The sequence below is a fragment of the Podarcis liolepis genome (assembly GCF_965112155.1).
Source record: "Podarcis liolepis genome assembly, chromosome: 2".
Lineage (NCBI taxonomy): Eukaryota > Metazoa > Chordata > Lepidosauria > Squamata > Lacertidae > Podarcis > Podarcis liolepis.
Window position 1 is genome coordinate 112,451,025 of NC_139555.1, and position 27,814 is coordinate 112,478,838.

General features: G+C 42.7%; 2 protein-coding genes across 3 annotated transcripts in view; one reads left to right on the plus strand and one right to left on the minus strand.

The window, feature by feature from the left end:
- LOC310701800 (macrophage mannose receptor 1-like) overlaps nucleotides 1-27,814 on the minus strand; it is a 210,937-nt gene that overhangs the window by 111,732 nt on the left and 71,391 nt on the right. The window lies entirely within an intron of this gene.
- The window catches only part of LOC310701221 (vomeronasal type-2 receptor 26-like), a 47,092-nt gene that overhangs the window by 3,861 nt on the left and 15,417 nt on the right, over nucleotides 1-27,814 (plus strand). Inside the window, exons 3-5 of one of the 2 annotated variants that reach the window (XM_083491766.1) lie at nucleotides 1,331-1,561; nucleotides 1,775-1,901; nucleotides 2,215-3,150. In XM_083491766.1, the coding sequence (XP_083347892.1) occupies nucleotides 1,331-1,561; nucleotides 1,775-1,901; nucleotides 2,215-3,107 (1,251 nt within the window). In that variant the 3' untranslated portion in view covers nucleotides 3,108-3,150. Of the gene's footprint in view, nucleotides 1-1,330; nucleotides 1,562-1,774; nucleotides 1,902-2,214; nucleotides 23,045-27,814 lie in introns of those variants that run through there. The other variant, XM_083491768.1, reaches the window with a different exon arrangement.

The window sequence follows — 27,814 nt, forward strand, 5'->3', positions numbered from 1 at the left end:
TTGAGGAGACATAAAGAGTTTGACAGCTGTCAAATTAGCTGTCAAAGTTGGGGGGGGGAGAAAACTGGGCTTCTGTTATCTTTGCTGGTTATTTTTGTTACAATTTGATTTTAAACTGTTGAAAACAAAGAAGAATAGAAACAAATTAACTTGACTGTTGGATTGGAGTTGGAAGGAATATTAAGTAACCAGAATCCCTCTAGGGGGGGTTCTGAGTCATTACAATGGCTGCAGGTGGAAAAATACAGGCTGAGCTGGACAGAATGTTTTTTCTCTTGGGAAAGTTACAAGGTCAGAGTGAAGCTTTGGCTACAAATGCTACAACTTTGAATTTAAAAGTAAACAAACTTGCTGAATTTGTCAAGGACTTGACTCAAGAAACCTATGCAGCTGAACAAGAAGAGATATGTGCTGTTTCAGAGGAGTGGGAAGGAGGAGCTGAAATGCCGCAGACGACAAAGGAGAGCCAGAGGCCTGCTAAGATGGTCATTAAGAAAAACAAGACCTGGATGATGAGAATTTGGTTTGAATCGGAGAATGAAGAATGGAGGGATCTCCCTATGGGGAGATCTGAAGACCTATGGATTACAAATCTGATCAAGGCAAAAGTTGGAACTTTTTGGACATTTGGACTTAAAAGGAACAAGAAACAAGATTTGGGCTCCACTTTTGAATATGGAGGTCTGGTTGGAAGAAACATAGACCCTATTGGGAATCATGGCTTTCATTCATGATTCTAATTTTAACATGTAATACAGTGGTGCCCCGCAAGACGAAATTAATTCGTTCCGCAATTTTTGTTGTCTAGCGAATTTTTCGTCTTGCGAAGCACGAAATCCCATAGGAATGCATTGAAAATCAATTAATGCGTTCCTATGGTCAAAAAAAGTCCAAACAAAGCCAAATTTGGTACAACAACAGTTTATTAACTGCTCTTTAAAGTCACACATACTGTAAAGAGCAGTTCAAAAATTTAAGGGAAAATAAATTAACTTTATAAACAAAACATGTCTTTGTTTTTAGTCAAAGAAAAAAAGTCGCGAGACGTTTTCGTCTTGCGAAGCAAGCCCATAGGGGAAATTCGTCTTGCGAGGCAAATCGCGAACGGAAAAACCTTTCGTCTAGCGAGTTTTTTGTCTTGCGAGGCATTCGTCTTGCGGGGCACCACTGTATATTAATGTCTCTAGCTCTGCTATTTCCCAACTAAGAGTCCCATCTGAGTCTCTGGGACCACACCTTAGGAGACTAGAGTTCTTAGTGGGCAAGGCTCATGTACGCTACTTTGTTCCTCATTTGCTAATTCTGGGTGTGTTTTCCTTTACCATTTTAGCTGCACTCTTTTCTAAGAAACCTCCACCTTTACAACTTTTCCATGGATGGAGCTTACTGGGATGAGAATGGGGAGCTGGCAGCTGACTTTGACATTGTCAACTGGGTGGCGTTTCCCAATAAGTCCCTTGTTGGGTTGAAAGTTGGGAGTGTAGAGAGATCAGCATCTGAAGAGAAAATCAAGTTTACCATTGACCGAAATGTCATTGTGTGGCCCAGGTGGTTCAAACAGGTGGGTGAAAGAATTAATCACATCTTATTCTCTTTAATACATCAGACCAAGCAATACTATGCTATTGGCCAGGCAGCAGCAAATGTACACGTGCATAGCTTATTCTGCAGTTCTAACCGCATTGTATGATTCAATTCTAGCTGCACTCTATGGCTCCTCCTATCCACAAAGTCCTAACATCTTCTGCTTGATGCTTTTTCTCATTTTGGCTAGAATGTGCCTCTTTCAAGGTGTACCGAAAACTGTCGTCCAGGATATGCCAAGGCCATTAAGAAGGGAGAACCAATCTGCTGCTATGCTTGTGTTGAATGCATGGAAGGAACAATCTCCATTCAGGAAGGTAAATGTCCCTGAAAGGATATTTAGAAGAGTTGACGTTTCATAGTACAAAATCACTTTCAAATTCCAGGCATTGGTACCTATGGAGGGGGGGTTTGCCCCATTAAAGGAGCTCAATGGGATATGCTGGCCCTTAATACTTTTATTCTGACCCCAAACTATAGCCCAAAATTGCTTCAAGGCAAACCCACAACCCAAAATACAGTAATCACATAAGAATCACAGAATAATATAGTTGGTATGTAGTAGACTATGGAATGTCATGCCTATAATATTTATATTGGCAACACTGAGGTCACTCTTGTGTTTTTCAGATGCAAAGCATTGCAAGAAATGTCCAGATGATCAGAATTCCAATGTACACAGAGATCAGTGTATCCCCAAGATAATACATTTTTTGTCCTATGGAGAACCTCTGGGGATCATCCTAGCTTCTTTTGCCCTGATTTTGTCCCTGACTGCTGGTTTTCTTTTGGGAATCTTCATTAAATACTTTGACACCCCAATAGTCAAGGCCAACAACCGGGACCTCACCTACTTGCTCCTCGTCTCCCTCCTGCTCTCCTTCTTATCCTCCTTCTTATTCATCGGTCGGCCCCAAAAGTGGACCTGCCTTCTCCGACAAACTGCCTTCAGCATCATCTTCTCCGTGGCCGTGTCTTCCCTGTTGGCAAAGACTATCACGGTGGTGGTGGCGTTTATGGCCACAAAGCCAGGGAGCCAGATGAGGAAATGGCTGGGCAAGAGCTTGGCCAACTGCCTGGTCTTGTCTTTTTCCAGTGTCCAAGGGGGCATCTGCATGGTCTGGCTGGGAATGTCTCCCCCCTTCCCAGACTCCGACATGCACTCCCAGCCTGGGCAGATCATTCTGCAATGTAACGAAGGCTCTGTTGCCATGTTTTCTTCTGCCCTTGGCTACATGGGCTTTCTGGCGGCCGTCTGCTTCACGGTGGCTTTCCTAGCCAGGAAGCTGCCTGGGGCCTTCAACGAAGCGCAGCTGATCACCTTCAGCATGCTGGTGTTTTGCAGTGTTTGGGTGTCCTTTGTGCCAGCCTACCTGAGCACCAAGGGGAAATATATGGTAGCCGTGCAGGTCTTCTCTATCTTGGCCTCCAGTTCGGGGTTACTGGGTTGCATCTTTATCCCCAAGTGCTACATTATTGTCCTGAGGCCAGATCTGAATAAAAAGGAACATCTAATGGTGTAAAGTCTTTTTTTGGCATACCTCTGCAATGATACAACCAATGAATGTGAATTGAGTGTTCATTTCCCGATATGCCTATCTAACATCTTTCCTCCACATGAATCAGAAAGGAAACTGGTCTTTGGACATAATGAAGGTGGGATGGCCACAGGACCTTTTATTTGAAAGATTTGCAGTCCCCCTTTTTTGCAATCTGAATCTAAGTAGAATCATGTTAACAAAAATGGAAAACGAGTGAGGTCCCCACCAAAGATGGAAGCTATCAAGTTGAACTCAGCTTCTTCAAACGGTCTTGTGGATTGTTGGAAGGAAAGATTTGCACAGTCTTATTGGTCCCATTATAAATTAAATAGTTATCTTACTGGGCTTCTTTGTGTTTTGTTTCTGGAAGCTGGGAGTGAAAGCTTTCCAGGGCAGGGATAGCCAATGCCACACTCTCAGGATGCTGTTGGTCTGCGCCTCCCCTCCCCCCCCCTTCGTTGACAATTGGCCATGCTGGCTGGGGCTGATGGGAGTTGTAGTCCAACAACATCTGCAGGGCACCATATTACCTATCCTGAACTGATGCACAGCGTAAATTAATAATGCAGAGTTTTAAAGAATAAAAGCTTTGCTGAGTTAAAATAAACAACATGGTTCCAAAAAGTTTGATTGAGATTACATACTGACTCTGCTCACAGCTGAGGCAGACTGACTCTGACTGAAAACTTACAGAGAGCACCGAGAGAAACTGGATGCTAAGTCACATGTCAGAGTGACTCAACAGTTAGCAGTTAGGCCTGGATAACTTTAGTAGGCCCAAATGATTGTGCAGTCCCAGCCTATTATCCTATTCTTTTGTACAAAAGTATCTCACATAACAGGGTTGGGAAAGGCTATCTGGGATTCTAGGAAGTTCTAGGCAACTTTGGGCTGTTTTGACTTCCTAAAAGGCAGCTTAATGCATTCATAAAGTTGAGAAAGAACAAGTACATGTTTTGTAAGTCTGAATCCTTCCTAATGCGGTGGACTATTGAGCATCCCTTCCAACCTCAGGGATTTGAGCTGCGAAAGTAGACCGTGCGCAAAGCCACACCGCAGAGTCTCATCAACATATTTTCCCCAGCTATACACTTGCCGCAGATAGAATCACGACATTGCTGTGTACTCTGCACCTGATAATTATCAAAACTATTGTAATTTTTATTTTATTTTTTCCTTCTGAAAAGCTCTGGGGAGTTTTCTAAATATCATTTCTGAAACTCATAACAAAGAAGTCAGAAGCAAGAACAAAACGTAAAAACTTTGTTTACGCAATGTGGAAAGGCTGGTGCATTAATATCTCTGGGGCCACTGAGAGCCTGGGCTCAAATTTAAGGCAGGCAGGGACTATGTGGAGATGAGGTTTAAATATTAGCTCTTTTATTTCTGAACCACAGCTGGACTCCCATCTGGATTAAGAAGGCACTGCAGCCGATCAGCAGCTGAGAGCAGTCAGGCAGAAGGGAGTGCAGCAGCAGCAGCAGCAGACAACAGTGAAATGATCATAATCTCCCTAATGCTTTTGCTAATGATGCCCCATTCGTCCTGTAGAACGCTGAAGGGGAAATGCCATTTTGGTGTGATAAATGATCGAAATGACACACTTAATCATTATAGGCCAGGAGACCACCTCATCGCTGGTGTCTTAGCTGCAGGCTCGGCTTTGACCTCCCTGCGTGATTTCTCCAAGTCTCCATCTGCTACTGGTTTTAAGTATGTCACCATGTGGATAAAGATTTACTACCGCTACTTTCAACTGTGATTCCATGCTCTCCCTTTTTTCTAGTTTCTTTTCCTGCTAAATTTTACCTCAATTATGTCCTCAATTGGCTTCAGGGGTACCATCATTCCTGGGTGCACAGGGAAATCTGTGCACAGCCAGAAATTTCTCATACAGCTGCGTAGCTATGAAACCCCAGGCGCTGCTTCCCCCTCTGCCTGTCGTGTAAAGGTAAAGGACCCCTGGACGGTTAAGTCCAGTCAAAGGCAACTATGGGGCTTCGGCTCTAAGGTGCTGTTGTTTTTTGCAGCTGGCTCCAATGGGATATCGGACATTGTTCCTCAGCTTTTTTTAAAAAAAGTGAATTGCGTTGAATTTACTATTCCATAATTAATTATATTGTAGATATAGCAAAAAAGAAACCAGCAGTTTTGAATAGTTGAGTGGTGTGTTTATGTATGTGCTTGTGCAGCGACTTACATCGTACACTTGTTTGACTTGCATCAGTTCATAGGCCCCTGGATTTCCTTTAAGGATAAAACATCTAGCAGGTGTCTCTCCCACAGAGCTCGCATTATAAGCAGCATGTCATGGGTAGAGGTGCTCTTTCAGATAAGCAGTTCTAAAGCCATCTAAGGCTTTGCATATCAAACCCCAAACACGGAATTGGACTTGACAATTAATTGTCAGCCAGCGCAGGCCTTTGAGGGCCAATGTTCCCTTTTCTTGGGGAGAAAAATCCTGTTGCCAACAACCATTTCCCAATGAACTGAAAACACATAAACTCAGAACTAGCCTTCCAAGAGTTGTCGCAGTAAAATCCAAATATTTCTCCTAGTTATCCATGCTCTAATGTGAAAAGATGCACAAACTTTAATACTCTTTCACTGACTGCACAATGAAAAATCTGATGACGGCTATTTTGCTGCAGCATGGACAATCTAAGGTACTGGCACATCCTGCCCTTCTTGTTTGCCATTCAAGAGATCAGTCGGAATCCAAGGCTCTTGCCCAACATGACTCTGGGCTACAACCTCTATGAGAGTTATTTTCATGCAATAATGACTTATGAAGCTGTGCTAGACCTGCTGTCGGGTGGGCAGAAGAATGTTCCAAACTACATCTGTGAAAGACAGAATAAACAGCTGGCCGTTCTAGAAGGAGGCGACTCTGCTCTTTCCAGCCTGATTTCAACCATTCTGAGCATTTATAAAATCCCACAGGTATGAATTGGGGGAAGGTGGGGGGGGGGGTTGCGGGCTGAACCTATTTCTGTACCTCAGTTTCTCTCCACAGGTTGCATCAGACTATATGCAACTATGTATCTTTTTGTCCAGCCTTTCCTATATCCATGCTCCTTTTCTAGGGGGAAAGGTGCCAGAACTCACTATGAAGGTTCTTAATGAAAGTATCACACTTTTAACATATCCTCTGATTTCCCCTCGTCTTCTCTAGATGCGAGCTGGAAGGAGGCGATCTTACAAATGAAATTTGAGTGCAACATAACACTGGAATATTGGTCAGAAAGCCGTAGTCCTGTAGTGCAGCAAGTGAAAGGAACATTAGAAAACAGGACAGAGCGCTAACATTATAATCAGGAAAACCAATTCCCATGTCTGAACGCACCCTTTGGCTACCAGGTCTAGGCTACTGATTTTTCCTTAACAGTGTTGGCAGAGCAGAAGGGAGGTGGGACTAAGCTGCCATTCTGGAGACTTGGAACTGAGCAGTCTGTTTCCCAACTCCTGAGGAGACCACCCATGTAAGACACCCCTGGCCTTTGGTGACACATTAGAGAGTAATGGCAGCAGAAAGGACTAGTGCGTGTTCCCAGGGCTATAGGTTTACCCGACAGGATTGATGCTGTAACCTCCCTAAAATTACACAAGCAACCAGGATAAATGCTCAATAAATAGAGCATCTGAAAGTCTTTTTGTAGGTAGGTGGAACAGAAAACTTTCTGGAAGCTCCATGGTTTCAGGCTGGTTTATTTTTTTAAAAAAAATAATCTTTATTATACATCAATTTACATAAAACTTAACAAATATATTACAAATGCAACACAATACATTGCATACATAATACTTCATCTTTCTTCTTCTTCTCTGGTGATCACTCGTAGCTGAGTAAGAACGTCTTCCATAAACACGGTTTATGGAAGACAGTCTTTAAACCTCTTTTGTTGACCACCAGCATTACGCTTTCCATTCTTAAGTTCAGAATAGAGTAGTTGCTTTGGAAGATCAGGCATCCGCACAACGTGGCCAGTCCAACGAAGTTGATGTTGAAGAATCATTGTTTCAACACTGGTGATCTTTGCTTCTTCCAGTACACTGATTTTAGTTCGCCTGTCTTCCCAAGTGATGTGTAGAATTTTTCGGAGACACCATTGATAGAATCTTTCGAGGAGTTGGAGATGGCATTTATAAGTGGTCCATGTTTCACAAGCATATAGTCAGGCTGGTAGTGCAATAGCCTTGTAAACAAGCATTTTGGTTTCCCTGCAAATGTCCTGGTCCTCAAACACTCTGCACCTCATTCGTGAGAAAGCCTCACTCACAGAGCTCAGGCGATGCTGGATTTTGGCATCAATGTTGGCCCTTGTGGAAAGATAACTGCCTAGGTAGGAGAAGTTTTTGACATTTTCCAACGTTACACCATTGAGTTGGATTTGTGGTGCTGCAGAAGGGTTAATTTGTACTTGTTGGTACAGCACTTTGGTTTTTTGTATGTTGAGTGATAGGCCAAGCTTTTTGTAAGCTTCTGCAAAGATATTTAGGATGGTTTGGAGGTCATCCTCTGAGCGTTCAAACACTACGTTGTCATCAGCATACTGAAGTTCTAGACCGGAAGTTGCCGTAACCTTACTCTTTCTTTCAGCCTACTCAGATTGAAGAGCTTTCCATCTGTTCAATATATGATTTCTACTCCAGTGGGGAGTTTCTCTTTAACAAAATGTAGGATCATGGCAATGAAAATAATGAATAGAGTTGGGGCAATAACATAACCCTGTTTAACACCTGATCCCACTGGGAATGGATTACTTTGAGAGCCATTGTTATCTGAGATTGTTGCTGTTATATTATCATGGAGGAGCCGAATGATGTTTACAAATTTATCTGGGCAGCCAATTTTCAGAAGGAAAGTCCACAGGGCATTACGATTTACAGTGTCCAAACCCTTAGGTCAATAAACACCATATACAGGGGCTGGTTTTGCTCTCTGCATTTTTCTTGAAGCTGTTGAGCGGTGAAAATCATGTCCACTGTCCCCCTAGAAAGTGGAAAACCATTTTGGGATTCAGGAAGGGTCACCTCAAATATTGTTAAGAGACGGTTTGCTAAGATCCTTCCAAGAATTTTGCCGGCCGCAGCTAATAGAGAGATGCCTTGATAGTTTCCACAATTAATTCTGTCACCTTTTTTAAAGAGATTGATAATTTTGGCATCCCTAAAGTCTGCTGGGATCTCTTCTTCCCAGATTTTTTCAATGAGCTTGTGAAGTTGTTTTGTAAGTTCAATTCCACCACCCACTTCGAAGATTTTGGCACGTATCCCATCAGCTCCACTGGCTTTGTTGTTTTTCATTTGGTTAATAGCTGTACACAACTCTCCCAGATTTGGAGATACTGCAAGCTCATCTCTAACTTGTTTTTGAGGAATTTGTGACAGGACCTCAGCAGCTACGGGGGAGTTGCGGTTAAGGAGATGTTAGTAATGTTCTTTCCAGCACAGTGCAATAGCTTCTTTATCTTTTAGAATTGGGATACCATCTGCTGAGCATAGGGGACATATGCCATGATTTATTGGCCCATAGATGATCTTTGTGTCTGTAAAGAAACTCTGTGCATCATGATTGTCGGCTAAGTGCTGGATCTCTTGAGCTTTTTTTATCCACCAGGTGTTTTTTAGTTCTCTGGTTCTTCTTTGAACTTCAGCCTTAGCGTTGGCATAGGATTTTTTTCTTAGTGGCACAGTTTCTATCTCTTTGCCAGATCTGAAAGGCCTTTCTTTTCTTGTCAATCATGCATTCAATCTCACTGTCATTCTCATCAAACTAGTCCTGATGTTTCTTGGTTTGGTATCCAATAGTTTGTTCACAGGCTGGAATAATGGATGTTTTTAGCTTGGTCCAGTGTTCCTTGATGTTATCAGGGAATTCTAAAAGCAGATGGTCCTTCAGAATCGTTTGGAAGCAATCCCGCTTAATGGGATCTTGAAGGGCTTGAGTGTTCATTTTGCGCCTTGGTTTCCTTCCTTGAAGCCTGTGTTGAGGTATAATCTTGATAGCCATCGTGGAGCGTATTAGTCGGTGATCTGTCCAGCAGTCGTCGGTACTCGTCATAGCTCTGGTAAGGAGCACATCACGGTGATCTTTAGCACGGACAATAACATAATCTAAGAGGTGCCAGTGGTATGACTGAGGATGCCTTCATGAAGTTTTAAATTTATCTTTCTGTCGAAAGAGTGTGTTGGTAAATAAGGGTCTACAAGTTTTCTTGATTTCTGTTGACATGATAGTGAGCAAGAATTCTTCTGGATTTTTTGCAAAAGAGAATTTAAACAACCCCATCATAAATCTTTTAACTAACTAAAAATAAATCTGGGCTCTCAACTTCCCAGACACCTAATCAATCATCATGGTGAATATGTTCCCCATTATTAATCAGTTTAGTTTAATACATATTTGCACTTGCTCCTGAAAAAGGAAAAAAACACAAATTCTTTCTTTTTCTCCTAGATCAGCTACGGTTTTGTTAGTCGAGAATTTACTGATAAAACTCTGTTCCCTTTCCTCTACCGGATGGTCCCAAAACAAGAACCTCCTCACCTGGCTATGGTCAAATTGCTCCTGCATTTCAAATGGACGTGGATCGGTCTCATTGCACCAGACAATAACAGTGGAGAAAAGTTCATGAGGACCTTCACTACTGAGGTCACAAAGAATGATATTTGTGTGGCCTTCTCAGAAAGTCTCACTACAGAAATTGTGATTTCTAATCCAAGGGACCTGGTATCATTTCTCATGCAGAGACAAGTCAATGTTGTTGTCCTCCATGCAGATGTTCGATCCATTCTCATTCTAGCGGGGTTTATGATAAACATCGAAAAGACCCTTAAAGTAACAGTGGGAAAAGTTTGGGTCACAACAGCTTTGCCGGATGTCAGTATGGGTTTGGTAGCTTACAAGGATCCCCACTCTGTCCCTGCTTCTTTGTCCTTCTTAATCCAGACAAAGAGGAGGACAAAATATAAAACATTGGATGTAAATGCTGTTTTAACCCACAAGCCTCCAGATTTAACATTTACGTGTTCTGTTTCAAAGAATTCTGCAAGAGTCCAGGAAAGATGTAGAGAGAGAGGAGAACTGGGGACCATGTCACGAGAATATACAGAGAGAATGTTGTCTCAAGACAGCTACAGTATTTACAACACTCTCCAGGCCATGGCAAGTGTCCTGAGTGCTGTATACTCCTCCAAACCAAGCCAGGCGGCCGTGGTGGGAAGCAGAAAGGTGGACCTTCAAAGAATACAACCATGGCAGGTATGATACGTTCTCTGGCACATTCTCAACTCTGAACGGTGATTCAGAAATTAAATTCTGATTTCAGGATATATTCATGGTGGGGTTGGTGAGGATGTTCTGAACCCATAAATGAGACAAACCCATTTTGTCAAGTTCCCAATGCCTCACACTTGTACGTGAACATTTAACTGGACACTGCCCAGGCTCCTGGCACCATCTCCTTTCAACCTAACAGGAGATACTTTATTACTTACTGTGACACCTTGTATTTGGGGCAAGAGTCCAGGGGGCCAGAGAACAGGAAGAGTAGGAGGTGGAGGGGCACCCAAATACCACGGGGTGGCTTACTACATTTGGAAGTGATATAATTCTCATATTTCCTTGGCAAACCTGTGTGTGATGCCTAAGACCATGAAATACTGAGCCCAAAATTGTTTGAGGATATTGCTGCCTTGGATATCCGATTAGTGATTACTTTTTAGCTGCGGGGAGGGCCAAGCAAGGGAGGAGGTGGAAAACCAAGGCTGGGGCAGCACCCAGGGCATCCCATCCCAAGCCCACTTTGCTGTGACGTGTCTGCTTTGGGCTATGGGGAAAGAGACAGGAGGAGCCACTCCAGGACAGGCTAAATTGCAGTATATTCTCCTTTAGCTTCCTGAGCGGCACAGTGAGGGAAGCACACGTTCCTTTCCAACTCTTTTTCAGACATGAAGCTGTCTACAACCATGTACTTAATCCAGCAGGACCCTTTTTTCTTTTTCTTTTTTTATTAATTTCAATGCAAAATTACCACAAAAATTACAAACATTGAATCCAAAATAATACTATACAAACAAGAAAGAAAAACAGAACACAAAAAAAGAAAACAAGAAACAAGGAAAAGCACACATCTACAAATAAAACCATATCTTCATTCTAACCTAGTCATTACATACATATTGACTTCCTTCCTTTATTCTAGGACCTCAAAAATTTTACTCTTTCTAAATTGTTGTGTCTAATGTAGATTACTTCTATCTTTATACTTTTTACACCATTTTTCTTTTTCTTTAACCCTGTAAAGCATAATTCATTACATACTGATATGCTTACTCTAGAACAATGTTTTTTCATATATTCTTTAGCACATCCCCATTCTATTAATATTTTCTGGTCCGATTGTCCCCCTATGAATGCTGTGAGTCTTGCCAGATTTATATATTCACAAAATTTAATTTGCCATTCTTTCATTGATGGACTTTTTCTCCCTTTCCAATTTTTTGCTATAAGCATCCTGGCAGCTGTCGTTGCATAAAGGAATACTTTCCTTTGACTGTCAGGAATATCATTTGTGATTATACCTAAAAGGAATGCCTCCGGTATTTTATTGAAATATATTTTAAACATCTTTCTGATTTCTTATATGAAGAAATCATTCCAAAATTGTTTAATAGGTCGGCATTCCCACCACATGTGAAACATTGTTCCTATTTCTTTCTTGCATCTCCAACAGGTATTTGATTTTAATTTGTAAATTTTAGCCAATTTTACCGGAGTTAAATACCATTGGTTCACCATTTTCACCAAATTTTCTCTGATTGTGTAACATACCATAAATTTAATATCACATTTCCATAATTTCTCCCATTGGTCCAGCTGAATTGCGTAACCTATATTGCATGCCCATTTAGTCATAACTTATTTTGCTTATTCATCCTTTAACTCCCATTCTAATAATATATTATACATTTTGGATATAGTCTTTTTTGAGTTTTGTAAGAATACTTTTTGTAATTTTGATTCTTCTTTTTCAAATCCTCTTGCTTTATCCTGATTAAATATTGTAAAGGTGAGACATAGAAGGTTGTTAGAAACGAAAAACCCCTTGGTGGGTTTAATCGTTAGAAATAATATCAGTTAAAAAGAAAAATACGATAGGAAGATTGGCGACATACCAGCAGCTCCTAAAGGAGGAACAGGGCCAATTAAAATTAAGACCATATGAAGAGGTGACCCAATACTGCACCACATGGTTACAATATCATCAAATTGCAGCAAGACCCTTTTTAATTCCCTTCTCATGTATTTTGGTGCCTGGCCTCTCACCGTCCCTTTTTCCAGTGAAAGCCGATCTGCTCTTGTTTTGATGATGATGATGATGATGCTACTCCTCCCATCTGATAACAGTATTGGAGAGCAATGCTGGAACATGTGTGTGAAAAGAGAAATCCTTTCCTGTAGGCACTCGGCACTTCTTAGCTCTCCAGCTTCCAATCTTCTTCCCCCAAGTGTCTCCACCGAAATCACTTTCCCCAAATGTGCACAACCTCCTCTTTCAAACTGCTGTTGGGAGAGGCATTCACAAACTAGATGCAGGGCTACTCTGCCCATGAAGGTGGACTGAGGCAGCCCTGGGAAGCAAGGCTTCAGGTGGGGTGGATGACACCTTCCTGTTTTGCCTCTGGTGGTAAAACGGGACAAATCACTGACTACAGGTTCCCTGGCTGAAGGGGTACAGTTACAGGCGAGTTCGTTTCTCAGCCTGCACCCCATATGCTTAAAGGACATTGAGTAAATGTGTTGTAAAGGCTGCCACTTGGTGCCCCTATTTGGATGGCTCTTCCATTCTAGAATGGGACCACACACCCTGATCCTACTACAACGTTATAACCACACTAGCTGTCATTTCTAATTTTAACATGCAATATATTAACGACTCTAGCTCTGCTGTTTCCCAAATAAGAGTCCCATCTGAGTCTATGGGACTACACCTTGGGAGACTAGAGTTCTTATTGGCCAAGGCTCATGTACGCTACTTTGTTCCTCGTTTGCTAATTGTGTGTGTGTTTTCCTGTACCATTTTAGCTGCACTCTTTCCTAAGAAACCTCCACCTTTACAACTTTTCCATGGACGGAGCTTACTGGGATGAGAATGGGGAGCTGGCAGCTGACTTTGACATTGTCAACTGGGTGGCGTTTCCCAATAAGTCCCTTGTTGGGTTGAAAGTTGGGAGTATAGAGAGATCAGCATCTCCAGAGAAAATCAAGTTTGCCATTGACAGAAATGTCATTGTGTGGCCCAGATGGTTAAAACAGGTGGGTGAAAGAATTAATCACATCTTATTCTCTTTAAGACATCAGACCAAGCCATACTATGCTATTGGCCAGGCAGCAGCAAACTGACACCTGCATAGCTTATTCTGCAGTTCTAACCTCATTGTATGATTCAGTCCCAGCTGCACTCTATGGCTCCTCCTATCCACAAAGTCCTAACATCTTCTGCTAGAATATGCCTCTTTCAAGGTGTACCGAAAACTGTCGTCCAGGATATGCCAAGGCCATTAAGGAGGGAGAACCAATCTGCTGCTATGCTTGTGTTGAATGCATGGAAGGAACAATCTCCATTCAGGAAGGTAAATGTCCCTGAAAGATATTTAGAAGAGTTGACGTTTCATAGTAGAAAATCACTTTCAAATTCCAGGCATTGGTACCTATGGAGGGGGTGTGTCTTGCCCCATTAAAGGAGCTCAATGGGATATGCTGCCCCTTAATACTTTTATTCTGACTCCAAACTATAGCCCAAAATTGCTTCAAGGCAAACCTACAACCCAAAATACAGTAATCAGATAAGAATCACAGAATAATATAGTTGCTATGTAGTAGACTATGGAATATCATGCCTATAATATTTATATTGGCAGCACTGAGGTCACTCTTGTGTTTTTCAGATGCAAAGCATTGCAACAAATGTCCAGATGATCAGAATTCCAATGTACACAGAGATCAGTGTATCCCCAAGATTATACATTTTTTGTCCTATGGAGAACCTCTGGGGATCCTCCTAGCTTCTTTTGCCCTGCTTTTGTCCCTGACTGCTGGTTTTCTTTTGGGAATCTTCATTAAATACTTTGACACCCCAATAGTCAAGGCCAACAACCGGGACCTCACCTACTTGCTCCTCGTCTCCCTCCTGCTCTCCTTCTTGTCCTCCTTCTTATTCATCGGTCGGCCCCAGAAGTGGACCTGCCTTCTCCGACAAACTGCCTTCAGCATCATCTTCTCCGTGGCCGTGTCTTCCCTGTTGGCAAAGACCATCACGGTGGTGGTGGCGTTTATGGCCACAAAGCCAGGGAGCCAGATGAGGAAATGGCTGGGCAAGAGCTTGGCCAACTGCCAGGTCTTGTCTTTCTCCAGTGTCCAAGGGGGCATCTGCATGGTCTGGCTGGGAATGTCTCCCCCCTTCCCAGACTCCGACATGCACTCCCAGCCTGGGCAGATCATTCTGCAATGTAACGAAGGCTCTGTTGCCATGTTTTCTTCTGCCCTTGGCTACATGGGCTTTCTGGCAGCCGTCTGCTTCACGGTGGCTTTCCTAGCCAGGAAGCTGCCTGGGGCCTTCAACGAAGCCCAGCTGATCACCTTCAGCATGCTGGTGTTTTGCAGTGTTTGGGTGTCCTTTGTGCCAGCCTACCTGAGCACCAAGGGGAAATATATGGTAGCCGTGCAGGTCTTCTCTATCTTGGCCTCCAGTTCGGGGTTACTGGGTTGCATCTTCATCCCCAAGTTCTACATTATCGTCCTGAGGCCAGATCTGAATAAAAAGGAACATCTAATGGCGTAACTTTAAAAAAAAATCTAGTCTTTTTTTGGCATACCACTGCAATGATAAAACCAATGAATGTGAATTGAGTGTTCCTTTCCCAATATGCCAGTCTAACATCTTTCCTCCATGTGAATCAGAAAAGAAACTGGTCTTTGGACATAATGAAAGTGGGATGGCCATAGGACCTTTTCTTTAAAGATTTGCAATCCCAATTTTTGCAATCTGAATCTAAGTAGAATCATGTTAACATTACTGGGTTTTCCGTGTTATTCCTTGAAGGAGAACTACCTGAAAATGATTTATCGATGGTATTTAACTCTGAGTAGACTTGCTAAAATGTCTAAGTCCTAATCAGAGAGGTGCTGGAGATGTAATGAGGTTAGAGTATGTTTTATCATATGTTGTAGACTTCTCAAAGGACAAAAGAGTGCTGGGAAATGTTTTATAATGAATTGGGGAAAAATGTTTAGAAGTACCTTTCCAAAAAAACCAGAATCCTTTTTGTTGGATATAATTCAGAGGAAAATTCCCAGGTGTCAACTATTGCGGTCCATGTTTTGCTACCCAAAAATGGAAAAAGAGTGAGGTCCCCACCAAAGAAGGAAGCTATCAGGTAGAACTCAGCTTCTTCAAACAGTCTTGTGGATTATTGGAAGGAAAGATATGCACATTCTCATTGGTCCCATTATAAATTAAATAGTTCTATTTCTGGGCTTCTTTGTGTTTTATTTCTGGAAGCTGGGAATGAAATCCTTTTTGTTGGGTGTAATTCAGAGGAAATTGTTTAGCTCATGTAAAGTATGCAGTGATTTATGATATGCAAAATGAACCATAGAAAAAGAAGGGAAGTCATTGATTTAAGGATGTCTAAATGAATATATTGAAATGCATATTACAAAAATTTAATAAAAATTCCATTAAAAAAACAGTATTGGGTTTTATTCAACTAATGCCCATACGGTTTTGAAGGATCTGATCTTAGGGTGGAAATGAAAACAGCACTAAGGAGATCACTCCATCAGCTCAAGTGTTTCTGCTTTCCTGATGAATGACCTATCCCAGTGGTGGCGAACCAGAAAGGGCATTCAGAGCCCTCTCTTTAGGCAAGCACGCCATCACCCCAGCAGGGCTGTAGCTTGTGCCGGGGGTGGGGGCTGAGGAGGGGAGGAGGGCTCGCACCGTCCAAAGTCTGCGGCCACAGGGCCTGGTGAGTACTGAGGGGCTGAGCAGGCATTGACTTTTGATGCACCAGGGCCTCCCACCGGTCTGTTTTTCCTACTCGGGAGTAAGCCGCCTTTAGTTCAGTAGGGATTAACTCCCATGTCAGTAAGTATATAAAGACGGCAACCTAAGAAGGGGCTGCTGGGTTTACATGTTCACTGGGCTTTCCCACGTAAGCCAACAGAAAAATTCATTCCGTGGAGACTGCGATCAAACGGCAGTAGAAGAGATGGCAAATAATAATAATCATAATAATCACAATAATAATAATATATTTATACTCCATTTATATTTATTTGTATGTGTGCATGCACATATTATTATCTCAAATTAAAAATTGGGAGAGGGTGGCTCGTAGTACAGCCCTCCAGTGTTCAGTAGTGGCAAAAATTGTGGAACCTTCTGGAAAAAAATGTTTTTCCGAGGTTTGATGGCTCATAACACCACTTTGTTTTGGAGTAATACCAGTGCTTTCTTTCTGTGGGGACACAGAGGGGGCGCATACCCCGTAACATTTTGTTAATTTAATGGGAGAAGAAATTCACTGTATTTCTTTCCCCCGATTTAACTGTATTTATTTCCCCCCAGTGGTGATCTTCCTCAGTTGAAATGAGAGTACCCCTAAACATTTTTTAAGAAAAAAAAGCACTGAGTTATAATACCATAAAATTATATATCAATGGAAAGATAATTTAATGAAGAATGTAATGCAGTAACTTTTATGAAGGATTATTTAATACAACAGCAGTCATAAAAATATACAGGTGAAAATGCCATGTTGGCACTTTGTGATAAATAAGTGGGTTTCGGGTTGCATTTTTGGCACTTAGTCTCTAAAAGGTTCCCCATCACTGGTCTATACTCTAAACAGGACCACCAAATCGATGGTAATATTCTCCAAATATGTTTTAAGATGTTGAAGGATATGAGACTGTGCTAATCAGGAGCTGGGGGGTTCGGTCTATGCCATCCTTCCATTGCCTTCTTAACTAAGAAACTAAGAAGGAAAAGTTGGCCTGCAAGCAAAGGAGCACAAACTCACACAGAAGCCCCAATACTAGGTCCAAGCGTGTTGATTACCGGTTGATAACATTGACCACTGCCTAACTGTCCAACCAGAATCTTAACCGATGATTCCTAAAAACCTCGACTCATAGGTGAATGGCAACCACAATAGGAAAAAAATTCAAGGAAAGTAATTCGAGGGTGATAGCAGCAACCTGCCAATGCTCTGCGTACCACCTTCCTCTAAAATAGACCTCAAAAGCAAGGGAACCTGCCGAGTTGGAGTGCACCTGGAGGTCATGCTGAGTGGCAAGAATATCCTATGAAAGAGAAATGCCGTTGTATTCCAAAAGGAATTTGAGCTACACCGCCAAATCTGCTTTGACTGCCTTACCCAGGCAGACCCTGTGATGAGGTGACTGCAAGTTCAATGTTAGCCGTGCAAGATGTGCACAGAAGGCTCTTCCCGGAGCTATCACCCTGCAAGAAAAGTTCAGGTGACCAAGAAGTGACTGGACTTGGCATAACGTCACCTTTTAAAGATGTAGGTGCTGCCTAATAACCTCTCGCAGGGTTGCTACTTTATCCCGCAGAAGACGGAAAGCCTGTGTCACCAAATCTAATCCAATGCCAAGATAGGTCAGTTTAATAACCGGGCCTTCAGTTATTTCCAAGGCCAGAGGGACCCCAATTCCTGTGTCATGGCGGCAAAACCATCCATGAGCTGTTGACAAGGGTGGGGAAGAAGGTGGGGCCATAAAGAGGAAATCATCGAGATAATGATACACACATAACTGGAGCCCATTCTATGGCAAATGGCCCATTCAAGGAATGCGCTGAAAGTCTCAAAGGAGCACATGTGGGACACGGGTGGCGCTGTGGGTTAAACCACAGAGCCTAGGGCTTGCCGATCAGAAGGTTGGCAGTTCGAATCCCCACGACGGTGTAAGCTCCCGTTGCTCAGTCCCAGCTCCTGCCCACCTAGCAGTTTGAAAGCACGTCAAAGTGCAAGTAGATAAATAGGTACCATTCCAGTGGGAAGGTAAACGGTGTTTCTGTGTGCTGCTCTGGTTTGCCAGAAGCAGCTTGGTCATGCTGGCCACATGACCTGGAAGCTGTATGCAGGCTCCCTTGGCCAATAATGCGAGATGAGCACTACAACCCCAGAGTCGGTCACAACTGGGCCTCATGGTCAGGGGTCCCTTTACCTTTATGTACATACATACATACATACATACATACCACACCCATCTGGCTGGGTTCCCCTAGCCACTCAGGGCGGCTCCCAACAGAATATTAAAAACACAATAAAGCATCAAACATTAAAAACTTCCCTAAACAGGACTGCCTTCAGATGTCTTCTAAAAGTCAGATAGTTGTTTATTTCCTTGACATCTAATGGGAGGGCAATCCATAGGGCAGGCGCCACTACCAAGAAGGCCCTCTGTCTGGTTCCCTGTAACCTCATTTCTCGCAGGAAGGAAACTGCCAGAAGGCCATCGGAGCTGGGCCTCAGGAACTTTTTGCATACAAAGAATGTGCCCTGAGAACTGAGCAATTGTGATTCCATTGCAATACCTACTATCCTATTATTATTATTATTATTATTATTATTATTATTATTATTATTATTATTAATAATATTATCCTATTATTTTGTACAAAAGTATCTCACATAACAGGGTTGGAAAAGACTATCTGGGATTCTAGGAAGTTCTAGGAAACTTTGGGCTGTTTTGATGTCCTACAAGACAGCTTGTTAAGTTCATAAAGTTTAGAAAGAATGAGTGCATGTTTTGTAAATCTGAATCCTTCCTAATGCAATGGAGGATCAAACATCCCTTCCAACCTCAGGGATTTGAGCTGTGAAAGTAGACAGTGCTCAAAGCCACACTGCAGAGTCTCATCAACATCTTTTCCCCAGCTATACACCTGCCGCAGAGAGAAGCAAGACTTTGCTGTGTAGTCTGCCCATGATCATTATCAAAACTATTGTAATTAAGTTTAATTTTTTCCTTCTGAGAAGCTCTGGGATGTTATCTCTGAAACTAATAACAAAGAAGTCAGAAGGAAGAACAACATGTAAAAACTTTGTATGTGGAAAGGTTGGTGCATTAATATCTCTGGGGCCACTGAGAGCCTGGGCTCAAATTCAGGGCAGGCAGGGACTAGGCGGAGGTGAGGTTTAAATATGAGCTCCTTGATTAGAATCTACAGCTGGACTCCCATCTGGATTAAAAAGGCACAGCAGCAGATCTGCAGCTGAGAGCAGTCAGGGCAGAAGGGACTGCAGCAGCAGTAGACGGCAATGAAATGATCATACTCTCCCTAATTCTTTTGCTACTGACGCCCCATTCGTCCTGTGGGACGCTGAAGGGGAATTGCCAGTTTGGTGTGCTAAATGATCGAAACGACACACTTAATAATTATAGGCCAGGAGACCACCTCATCGCTGGTGTCTTAGCTGCAGGCATTACTCATGACTACCTTCGTGATTTCTCGAAGTCTCCATCTGTTTCTGGTGTAATGTATGTCACCACGTGGAGAATGATTTACTACGGCTACTTTTAACTGTGATTCCATGCTCTCCCATTTCCCTGGTGTCTTTTCCTCATCAATTGTACCTCAAAGATGTCCTCACTTGGCTTCAGGGAACCATAATTCCTGGTGCACAGGGAAATTTAGTGCACAGCCAGACATCTCTTGTGCAGCTGCCTAGCTATGAAACACCAGGCGCTGCTCCCCCCTCTGTCTGCAGTGTAGCTGCTCACTGGACTGTGAGATATGGCTAAGGTGCTGCTGTTGTTTGCAGTTGGCTCCAACGTGAAACTGAACATTGTTCCCCAGCTTTTTAAAAGAAAGAGAATTGTGGGGGATTTACTATTCCAGAATTAATTATAGTGTAGATATAGCAAAAAGAGAGAGAAAGCACTTTGGAATAGTGGAATGATGTGTTTCTGTATGTGCTTGTGCAGTGACTTAAATTGTACAATTGTTTTACTTGCACTGGTTTACAGGCCTCTGAACCTCTGTCAAGGATGAATCATCTAGCAGTGTCTCCCCAATAGAACTTGCATTATAGGCAGCATGACATGGGGAGAGATGGCCTTTCGGCTAAGGAGGTCGAAAGCCATCTAAGGCTTTGTATATCAAACCCCAAACACAAAACAGGGATTGACAGCCAGCGCAGGTCTTTGAGGAAAAATATTCCCTTTTCTTGGGGAGAAAAATCCTGTTGCCAACACCCATTTCCAAATGAACTGAAAGCACATAAACTCCGAGCTAGCAAAATTCATATATTTCTACTTGTTATCATTGCTCTTATATGAAAAGATGCACAAACTGTAACATTTTTTGACTGACTGCAGAATGAAAAATCTGATGAGCTCTATTTTACTGCAGTCTGGAGCCTATGAGGTATTGGCACATCCTGCCCTTCTTGTTTGCCATTCAAGAGATCAGTCGGAATCCCCGGCTCCTACCCAACATCACTCTGGGCTACAATCTCTATGAGAGCTATTTCAAAGGAAGAATGGCTTATGAAGCTGTGCTAGACCTGCTGTCTGGTGGGCAGAAGAATGTTCCAAACTACATCTGTGAAAGACAGAATGCACAGCTGGCCGTTCTAGAAGGAGGTGACCCTGCTCTTTCTAATCTCATATCAACCATGCTGAGCATTTATAAAATCCCACAGGTATGAGTTGGGGAAAGGTGGGTGGATTGGGGGCTGAGCCTATATCCACATTACAATGACTGTATGTAAAGATGTATATTTTTGTCTAAGGTTTCTTAGATCCTACGTTTGTTTTCTGTTATTACTGAATTATGGGCCTGTTTTATTTCATTTTGCTTTTGCTTTTTTGCAGCTCTCTTTCATAACTCTGTTTTATTGTTTTTATGTTGTATTTCCATACACCACTTAGGGGTTAAGCTGTATCTCTGAGTCCTTTCTAATTTCTGGATCCAGCAAGGATTCGGTTGTTGGAATTGCTAGGCTAGCTTCTTGGTCTTATTCTTTGGCAATCACTCATAACCAAGTAAAATTGTGACTGTGGAGGCCAATTCTGGATCCCCACATCCTTCCACAGTGAGGACCTAGGTTTCCAGGTAGGAGCTGATCATAGTGAGGATTTTCTAATTCTAGTGTATTTTAAAATGGGGTTTTAGAGTTTTTAGGGGTTTTTGAATGTTTTATGTAGTTTTGTAGTAGTTTTATGTAGTTCTTATGTAGTTTTATGTAGTTTTGTGGTAGTTTTATGTAGTTTTTATGTAGTTTTATGTAGTTTTCAATTTCATTGTTCCGCAAGGGACAATGACAATAAAGATATTGTATCGTATCGTAAATGTGTCTTCCTCTTAGCTCGTTCCTCCCTGTGGTCCTGGGTTCACGATTCTTCAAAGTCCATGACACCTTTGGTAGAGGCAATTCTCCAACGGGAACGTTCGCAGACCAGTGTTCCCCAATTTTCTGTGCTCATACTGCATTTTTAAAGATTTGCCTTTAGAGTGTCTTTAAACCTCTTTTGTTGTCCACTGGTATTTCACTTTCCATTCTTAAGCTGAAAATAGAGTAGTTGCTTTGGAAGACGATAATAAGGCATCGAAACAACACGACCAGTCCATCAAAGTTGATGTTGAAGAATCCTTGCTTTGACACTGGTGAACTTTGCTTCTTCTTGTACACTAACATTGGTTTGCCTGTATTCCCAAGTGATGTATAAAAATTTTCAGAGACAATGTTGATGGAATCTTTTGAGGAGCTGGAGATAGCATTTATAAGTGGTCCATATTTCACAAATGGTAGTACAATAGTTTTGTAAACAAGCATTTTGGTTTCCCTGCAAATGTCCCGGTCCTCAAACACTCTGCACTTCAATCGGGAGAAAGCCGCACTTACAGAGCTCAGGTGATGCTAGATTTCGGCATCAGTGTCAGGCCTAATCAATCATAATGGTGAATATGTTCCCAGTTATAATGGTGAATATGTTCCCGTTTAGGTTAATACATATTTGCACTTGGTCCTGAATGCAATTGAAAAAACCAAACTCTTCCTTTTTCTCCTAGATCAGTTATGGTTTTGCTAGTCGTGCATCAACTGATAAATCTCAGTTCCCTTTCTCCTATCGGATGGTCCCAAAACAAGAACCTCCTCACCAAGCTGTGGTCAAATTGCTCCTGCATTTCAAATGGACGTGGATCGGTCTCACTGCACCAGACAATGACGATGGAGAAAGGTTCATGAGGACCTTCACAGCTGCGGTCACAAAGAATGATATTTGTGTGGCCTTCTCAGAAAGTATCAAAGAAACTGAGGCTTATAATTCAAAGCACCTGAATTCATTTCTCATGCAGAGACAAGTCAATGTCGTTGTCTACCATGCAGATTTTCGATCCACCATAGGTCTACTTCTGCTTATGACAACCATGGAAAAGACCCTTAAAATAACAGTGGGCAAAGTTTGGGTCACAACAGCTTTGCAGGATCTCAGTATGAGTTTGGCATCTAACATGGATCCCCAGGGTGTCCCTGCTTCTTTGTCCTTCTTAGTCCAGACAAAGAGGAGGACAAGATATGAAACATTTGATCCATATGCTCTTGAAATCCGCCAGTTTATAAAGACAGCATTTAAGTGTTCTTTTTCAAAGAATTCTGCCAGAGTCCAGAAAAGATGTAAAGAGAATGCAAAACTGGGGACCTTGTCACAAGAATTTACTGAGAGAATGCTGTCTCAAGACAGCTACAGTATTTACAACACTATCCAGGCCATGGCAAGTGTCCTGAGTGCTGTATACTCATCCAAACCAAGCCAGAGGGCCATGGTGGGAAGCAGAAAGGTGGACCTTGAAAGAATACAACCATGGCAGGTATGGTCGTTTCTCTGGCACATTCTCACCATTGAACCGTCAGTCAAAAATTAAATTCTAATTCGAGGACATATTCGGGGGGGGGCGGGTTGGTGGGGATGTTTTGAACCCACAATTGAGGCAAACCCATTTTGGTAAGTTCCCAGTGTCTCACCCTTCTAAGTGATCATCTAATTGGACGTAACCAATTTAAAATTGGGAGATGAACACTGCCCAGGCTCCTGGCACCATCTCCTTTTAACCTAAGAGGAGATACTTTATTAACTTACCGTGACACCTTGTATTTGGGGGAAGAGTCCAGGGGGTCAGAGAGCAGCAGGAGGAGGAGGTGGAGGGGCACCCAAATACCACAGGGTGGCTCGCTACATTTTGAAGTGAAATGATTCTCATATTCCCTTGGCACACCTGTGTGTGTCTCCTAAGACCTCAAAATCCTGAGTGCCCTGATTTGGATCGTTCTTCCATTCTGGAATGGGACGACACACCCTGATCCTAGTAGAACATCGTAGCCACACGGGCTGCCATTCCTGATTCAGTCTCAGCCTCAGTCTCAGTCAGTTTTATGGCACATAGCCAAAGGCTGCCGCAATGTACACAGAATTTGTAATGGGTATGAGTTACTCGTGCGTAAACTGGTGCCTTTCTCGGCTAATTTGCCTTGTTAAACCTTTCTGACTGCACAGCCCTTTCTCATGGTGGCTGCCTCAGTCGCTGGCAGAATCCGTCAGTGGGCATTTCTTGAACCTCTTCCAACATAAAAGTTGTTTGACACCCAGTCTCCTCCTCCTCTCACTGCGCAGGAGTCTTCTGCGCAGGGAAGGCGTGGGTAGCGGAGGACCTGGGCTCTCCTCACTGAGGTCCAGTGAAGAGTCCTGGAGCCCTCTCTCCAATTCCCCCATCTGCCTCCCTTTATCCCTGGTGTTGCGCTGATTAGCTTCCCCCTCTACTGAGCTGTTTCTCCCCCTGCTGCTGGGTCCTTCGCCAGCATCATCTGGGAGCCTCCCCTTCGCCTCTCGCTCCGATGTCAGTTCCCTGACAGAATTATTTGACAATTAAAAGAAAATATACTGAATTGGTAAAAAAAAAGACTTAAAGCATTTATATTATTAAAACATTACGTACTCTAAACAAAGCTATAAAAGTACCCCAATGTACAAATAAAAACATTAAACAATAAAATTCATAAGCTAAACTCATCACATGGTCACTAATGTTAAAAACAATATCAATTAATACAGTGTGCAATTTATACTCAGAGTTTGGTGGCAAAGATAGAGCATAGCCTGAGGTAGATAGATAGGATCAAATAAATTCATCTCCTTTACAGTTAATGGCTACCTTGGCTATATAATTTGCTCTAATTTTCCTAGCAGCAGTTGCAAAAAGTGCTACCCGCCAGGTCACATACTTATCTGTGTCTGCAAGGATATATAACATCATATCAAGGGGGTTCTGGCCAGGGGACCCTGTCATTATAGGTACCAAAAATCTTTTTCTTGCATCATTATATAACGGACAGTGCAAGATATAATGCATAAGGTCCTCTACTTCAGAACATCCCCTAATGCAAAACGTTCATTTTTTGGTATGCCTCTATGTCTCCCATCTCTATAAGCAGAGCTTATTGTATTTAGTCGTAGCTCTGTAAAAGCTTTTCGAAGCTGTGCAAAAGTCAATTCATTAAAATAAGATATGTGTTCATTGACCTCTCTAAGTTTAAAATACAATGGGGCACATGTAGATGTGCACATAGAGTTTAGATCGTTTTTAGTTGCCACTGCGCTTATGGTTCGTTTAAAAATATTTTTCTGTGAATATAAGGGGAGTTCTTTAATCTCAGTCACTGAGAGGTCATATTTGCCCATCAGTTGCGATTAGCCTCTTAATCTGATTCTAATTTTAACATGCAATATATTAACATCTCTAGCTCTGCTATTTCCAAATCAAAGTCCCATCTGAGTCTCTGGGACTGCACCTTGGGAGATGAGAGTTCTTAGTGGGCAAGACTCATGTACGCTACTTTGTTCCTCGTTTGCTAATTGTGGGTGTGTTTTTCTTGACCCTTTTTAGCTGCACTCTTTCCTAAGAAACCTCCACATTTACAACTTTTCCATGGATGGAGCTTATTGGGATGAGAATGGGGAGCTGGCAGCTGACTTTGACATTGTCAACTGGGTGGCGTTTCCCAATAATTCCCTTGTTGGGTTGAAAGTTGGGAGTGTAGAGAGATCAGCATCTGAAGAGAAAATCAAGTTTGCCATTGACAGAAATGTCATTGTGTGGCCCAGATGGTTCAAACAGGTGGGTCAAATAATTAATCACATCTTATTCTTACACCTGCATATCTTATGCTGCAGTCCAAACCCCATTGTATGATTCTATGATGCAATCCTAGCTGCACTCTATGGCTCCTCCTATCCACAATGTCCTAACATCTTCTGCTTGATGCTTTTTCTCATTTTGGCTAGAATGTGCCTCTTTCAAGGTGTACTGAAAACTGTCATCCAGGATATGCCAAGGCCATTAAGGAGGGAGAACCAATTTGCTGCTATGCTTGTGTTGAATGCATGGAAGGAACAATCTCCATTCAGGAAGGTAAATGTTCCTGAAAGGATATTTAAGAAGTTGCCTTTTCATAGTAGAAAATCACCTTCAATTCCAGGTATTGATACCTATCTAGGGAGGTCTTGCCCCATTAAAGGAGCTCAATGGGATATGCTGGCCCATAATACTTTTATTCTGACCCCCAACTATAGCCCATGATTGCTTCAAGGCAAACCCACAACGCAAAATAAAGTAATCAGATAAGAATCACAAAATAATATACAGTCATACCTCGGGATAAATACACTTCAGGTTGAGCGCTTTCGGGTTGTGCTCAGCGGCAACCCGGAAGTAATGGAGCGCGTTACTACTGGGTTTCGCTGCTCGTGCAGGCGCAGACAGTCAAAATGACGTCACGCGCATGTGTGGAAGCAGCAAAACACGAACTGCTGTGTTGTCTTATGTTCTGTTCGGGATGCGAAAGGGGCTCCGGAACAAATCCCGTTCGCATCCCGAGGTACCACTGTAGTTGGTAAATAGTAGACTATGGAATGTCATGGCTATAATATTTATATTGACAACACTGAAGTCACTCTTGTGTTTTTCAGATGCAAAGCATTGCAACAAATGTCCAGATGATCAGAATTCCAATCTACACAGAGATCAGTGTATCCCCAAGATTATACATTTCTTGTCCTATGAAGAACCTCTGGGGATCCTCCTAGCTTCTTTTGCCCTGCTTTTGTCCCTCACTGCTGGTTTTCTTTTGGGAATCTTCATTAAATACTTTGACACCCCAATAGTCAAGGCCAACAACCGGGACCTCACCTACTTGCTCCTCGTCTCCCTCCTGCTCTCCTTCTTGTCCTCCTTCTTATTCATCGGTCGGCCCCAGAGGTGGACCTGCCTTCTCCGACAAACTGCCTTCAGCATCATCTTCTCCGTGGCCGTGTCTTCCTTGTTGGCAAAGACTATCACAGTGGTGGTGGCGTTTATGGCCACAAAGCCAGGGAGCCAGATGAGGAAATGGCTGGGCAAGAGCTTGGCCAACTGCCTGGTCTTGTCTTTCTCCAGTGTCCAAGGGGGCATCTGCATGGTCTGGCTGGGAATGTCTCCCCCCTTCCCAGACTCCGACATGCACTCCCAGCCTGGGCAGATCATTCTGCAATGTAACGAAGGCTCTGTTGCCATGTTTTCTTCTGCCCTTGGCTACATGGGCTTTCTGGCAGCCGTCTGCTTCACGGTGGCTTTCCTAGCCAGGAAGCTGCCTGGGGCCTTCAACGAAGCCCAGCTGATCACCTTCAGCATGCTGGTGTTTTGCAGTGTTTGGGTGTCCTTTGTGCCAGCCTACCTGAGCACCAAGGGGAAATATATGGTAGCCGTGCAGGTCTTCTCTATCTTGGCCTCCAGTTCGGGGTTACTGGGTTGCATCTTTATCCCCAAGTCCTACATTATTGTCCTGAGGCCAGATCTGAATAAAAAGGAGCATCTGATGGTTTAACATTAAAAAATCTAGTCTTTTTTGGCATAGCACTGCAATAATAAAACCAATGAATGTGAATTGATTGTTCATTTCCCGATATGCCAATCTAATATTCTGTGTCCAGGGTGACTGTCTACCAACTCCATCTGGTACACTGGCTGACACCCAACCTGCCTGCGCACTGTCTCACCAAAGTGGTACATGCGTTGGTTATCTCCTGTAGGGCCTTGAAAATGACTCGGAAACTACAACTAATCCAGAATGCGGCAGCTAGACTGATGACTATGAGTGGCTGCCAAGAGCATATTACTGACACACAGTGTAAATTAAAAAAATTTCACTGAGTTAAAATAAACTTGTTTTCAAATAACAGCATAATGAACAGAAGATTCAATTATCTTCAGAGCAGACACAGAGTTAATGAGTCACACAGAGTCTCCCTTGAGCACAGGCTTCACAGAACACACACACTGACTGACTCACAGACACTGAGTCTGCCTGCAAGCAGATACAATGCTTATACAGTACAGAGAGTAAGTCATCCTCAAGATGAGTCACCGTGGTTCAGCATTCTAAATGATTCTGCAGCTTTTCAGCATTTCACAACATTTCTTGACTCCTTTACTGTTTCTGCTCTCAAATACCTTTGTCACATGACCATTACACCAGTTCCAAAAGACCTACATTGGCTTCCAATACATTTCCGTGTACAATTCAAAGCATTGGTGCTGACCTTTAACGCC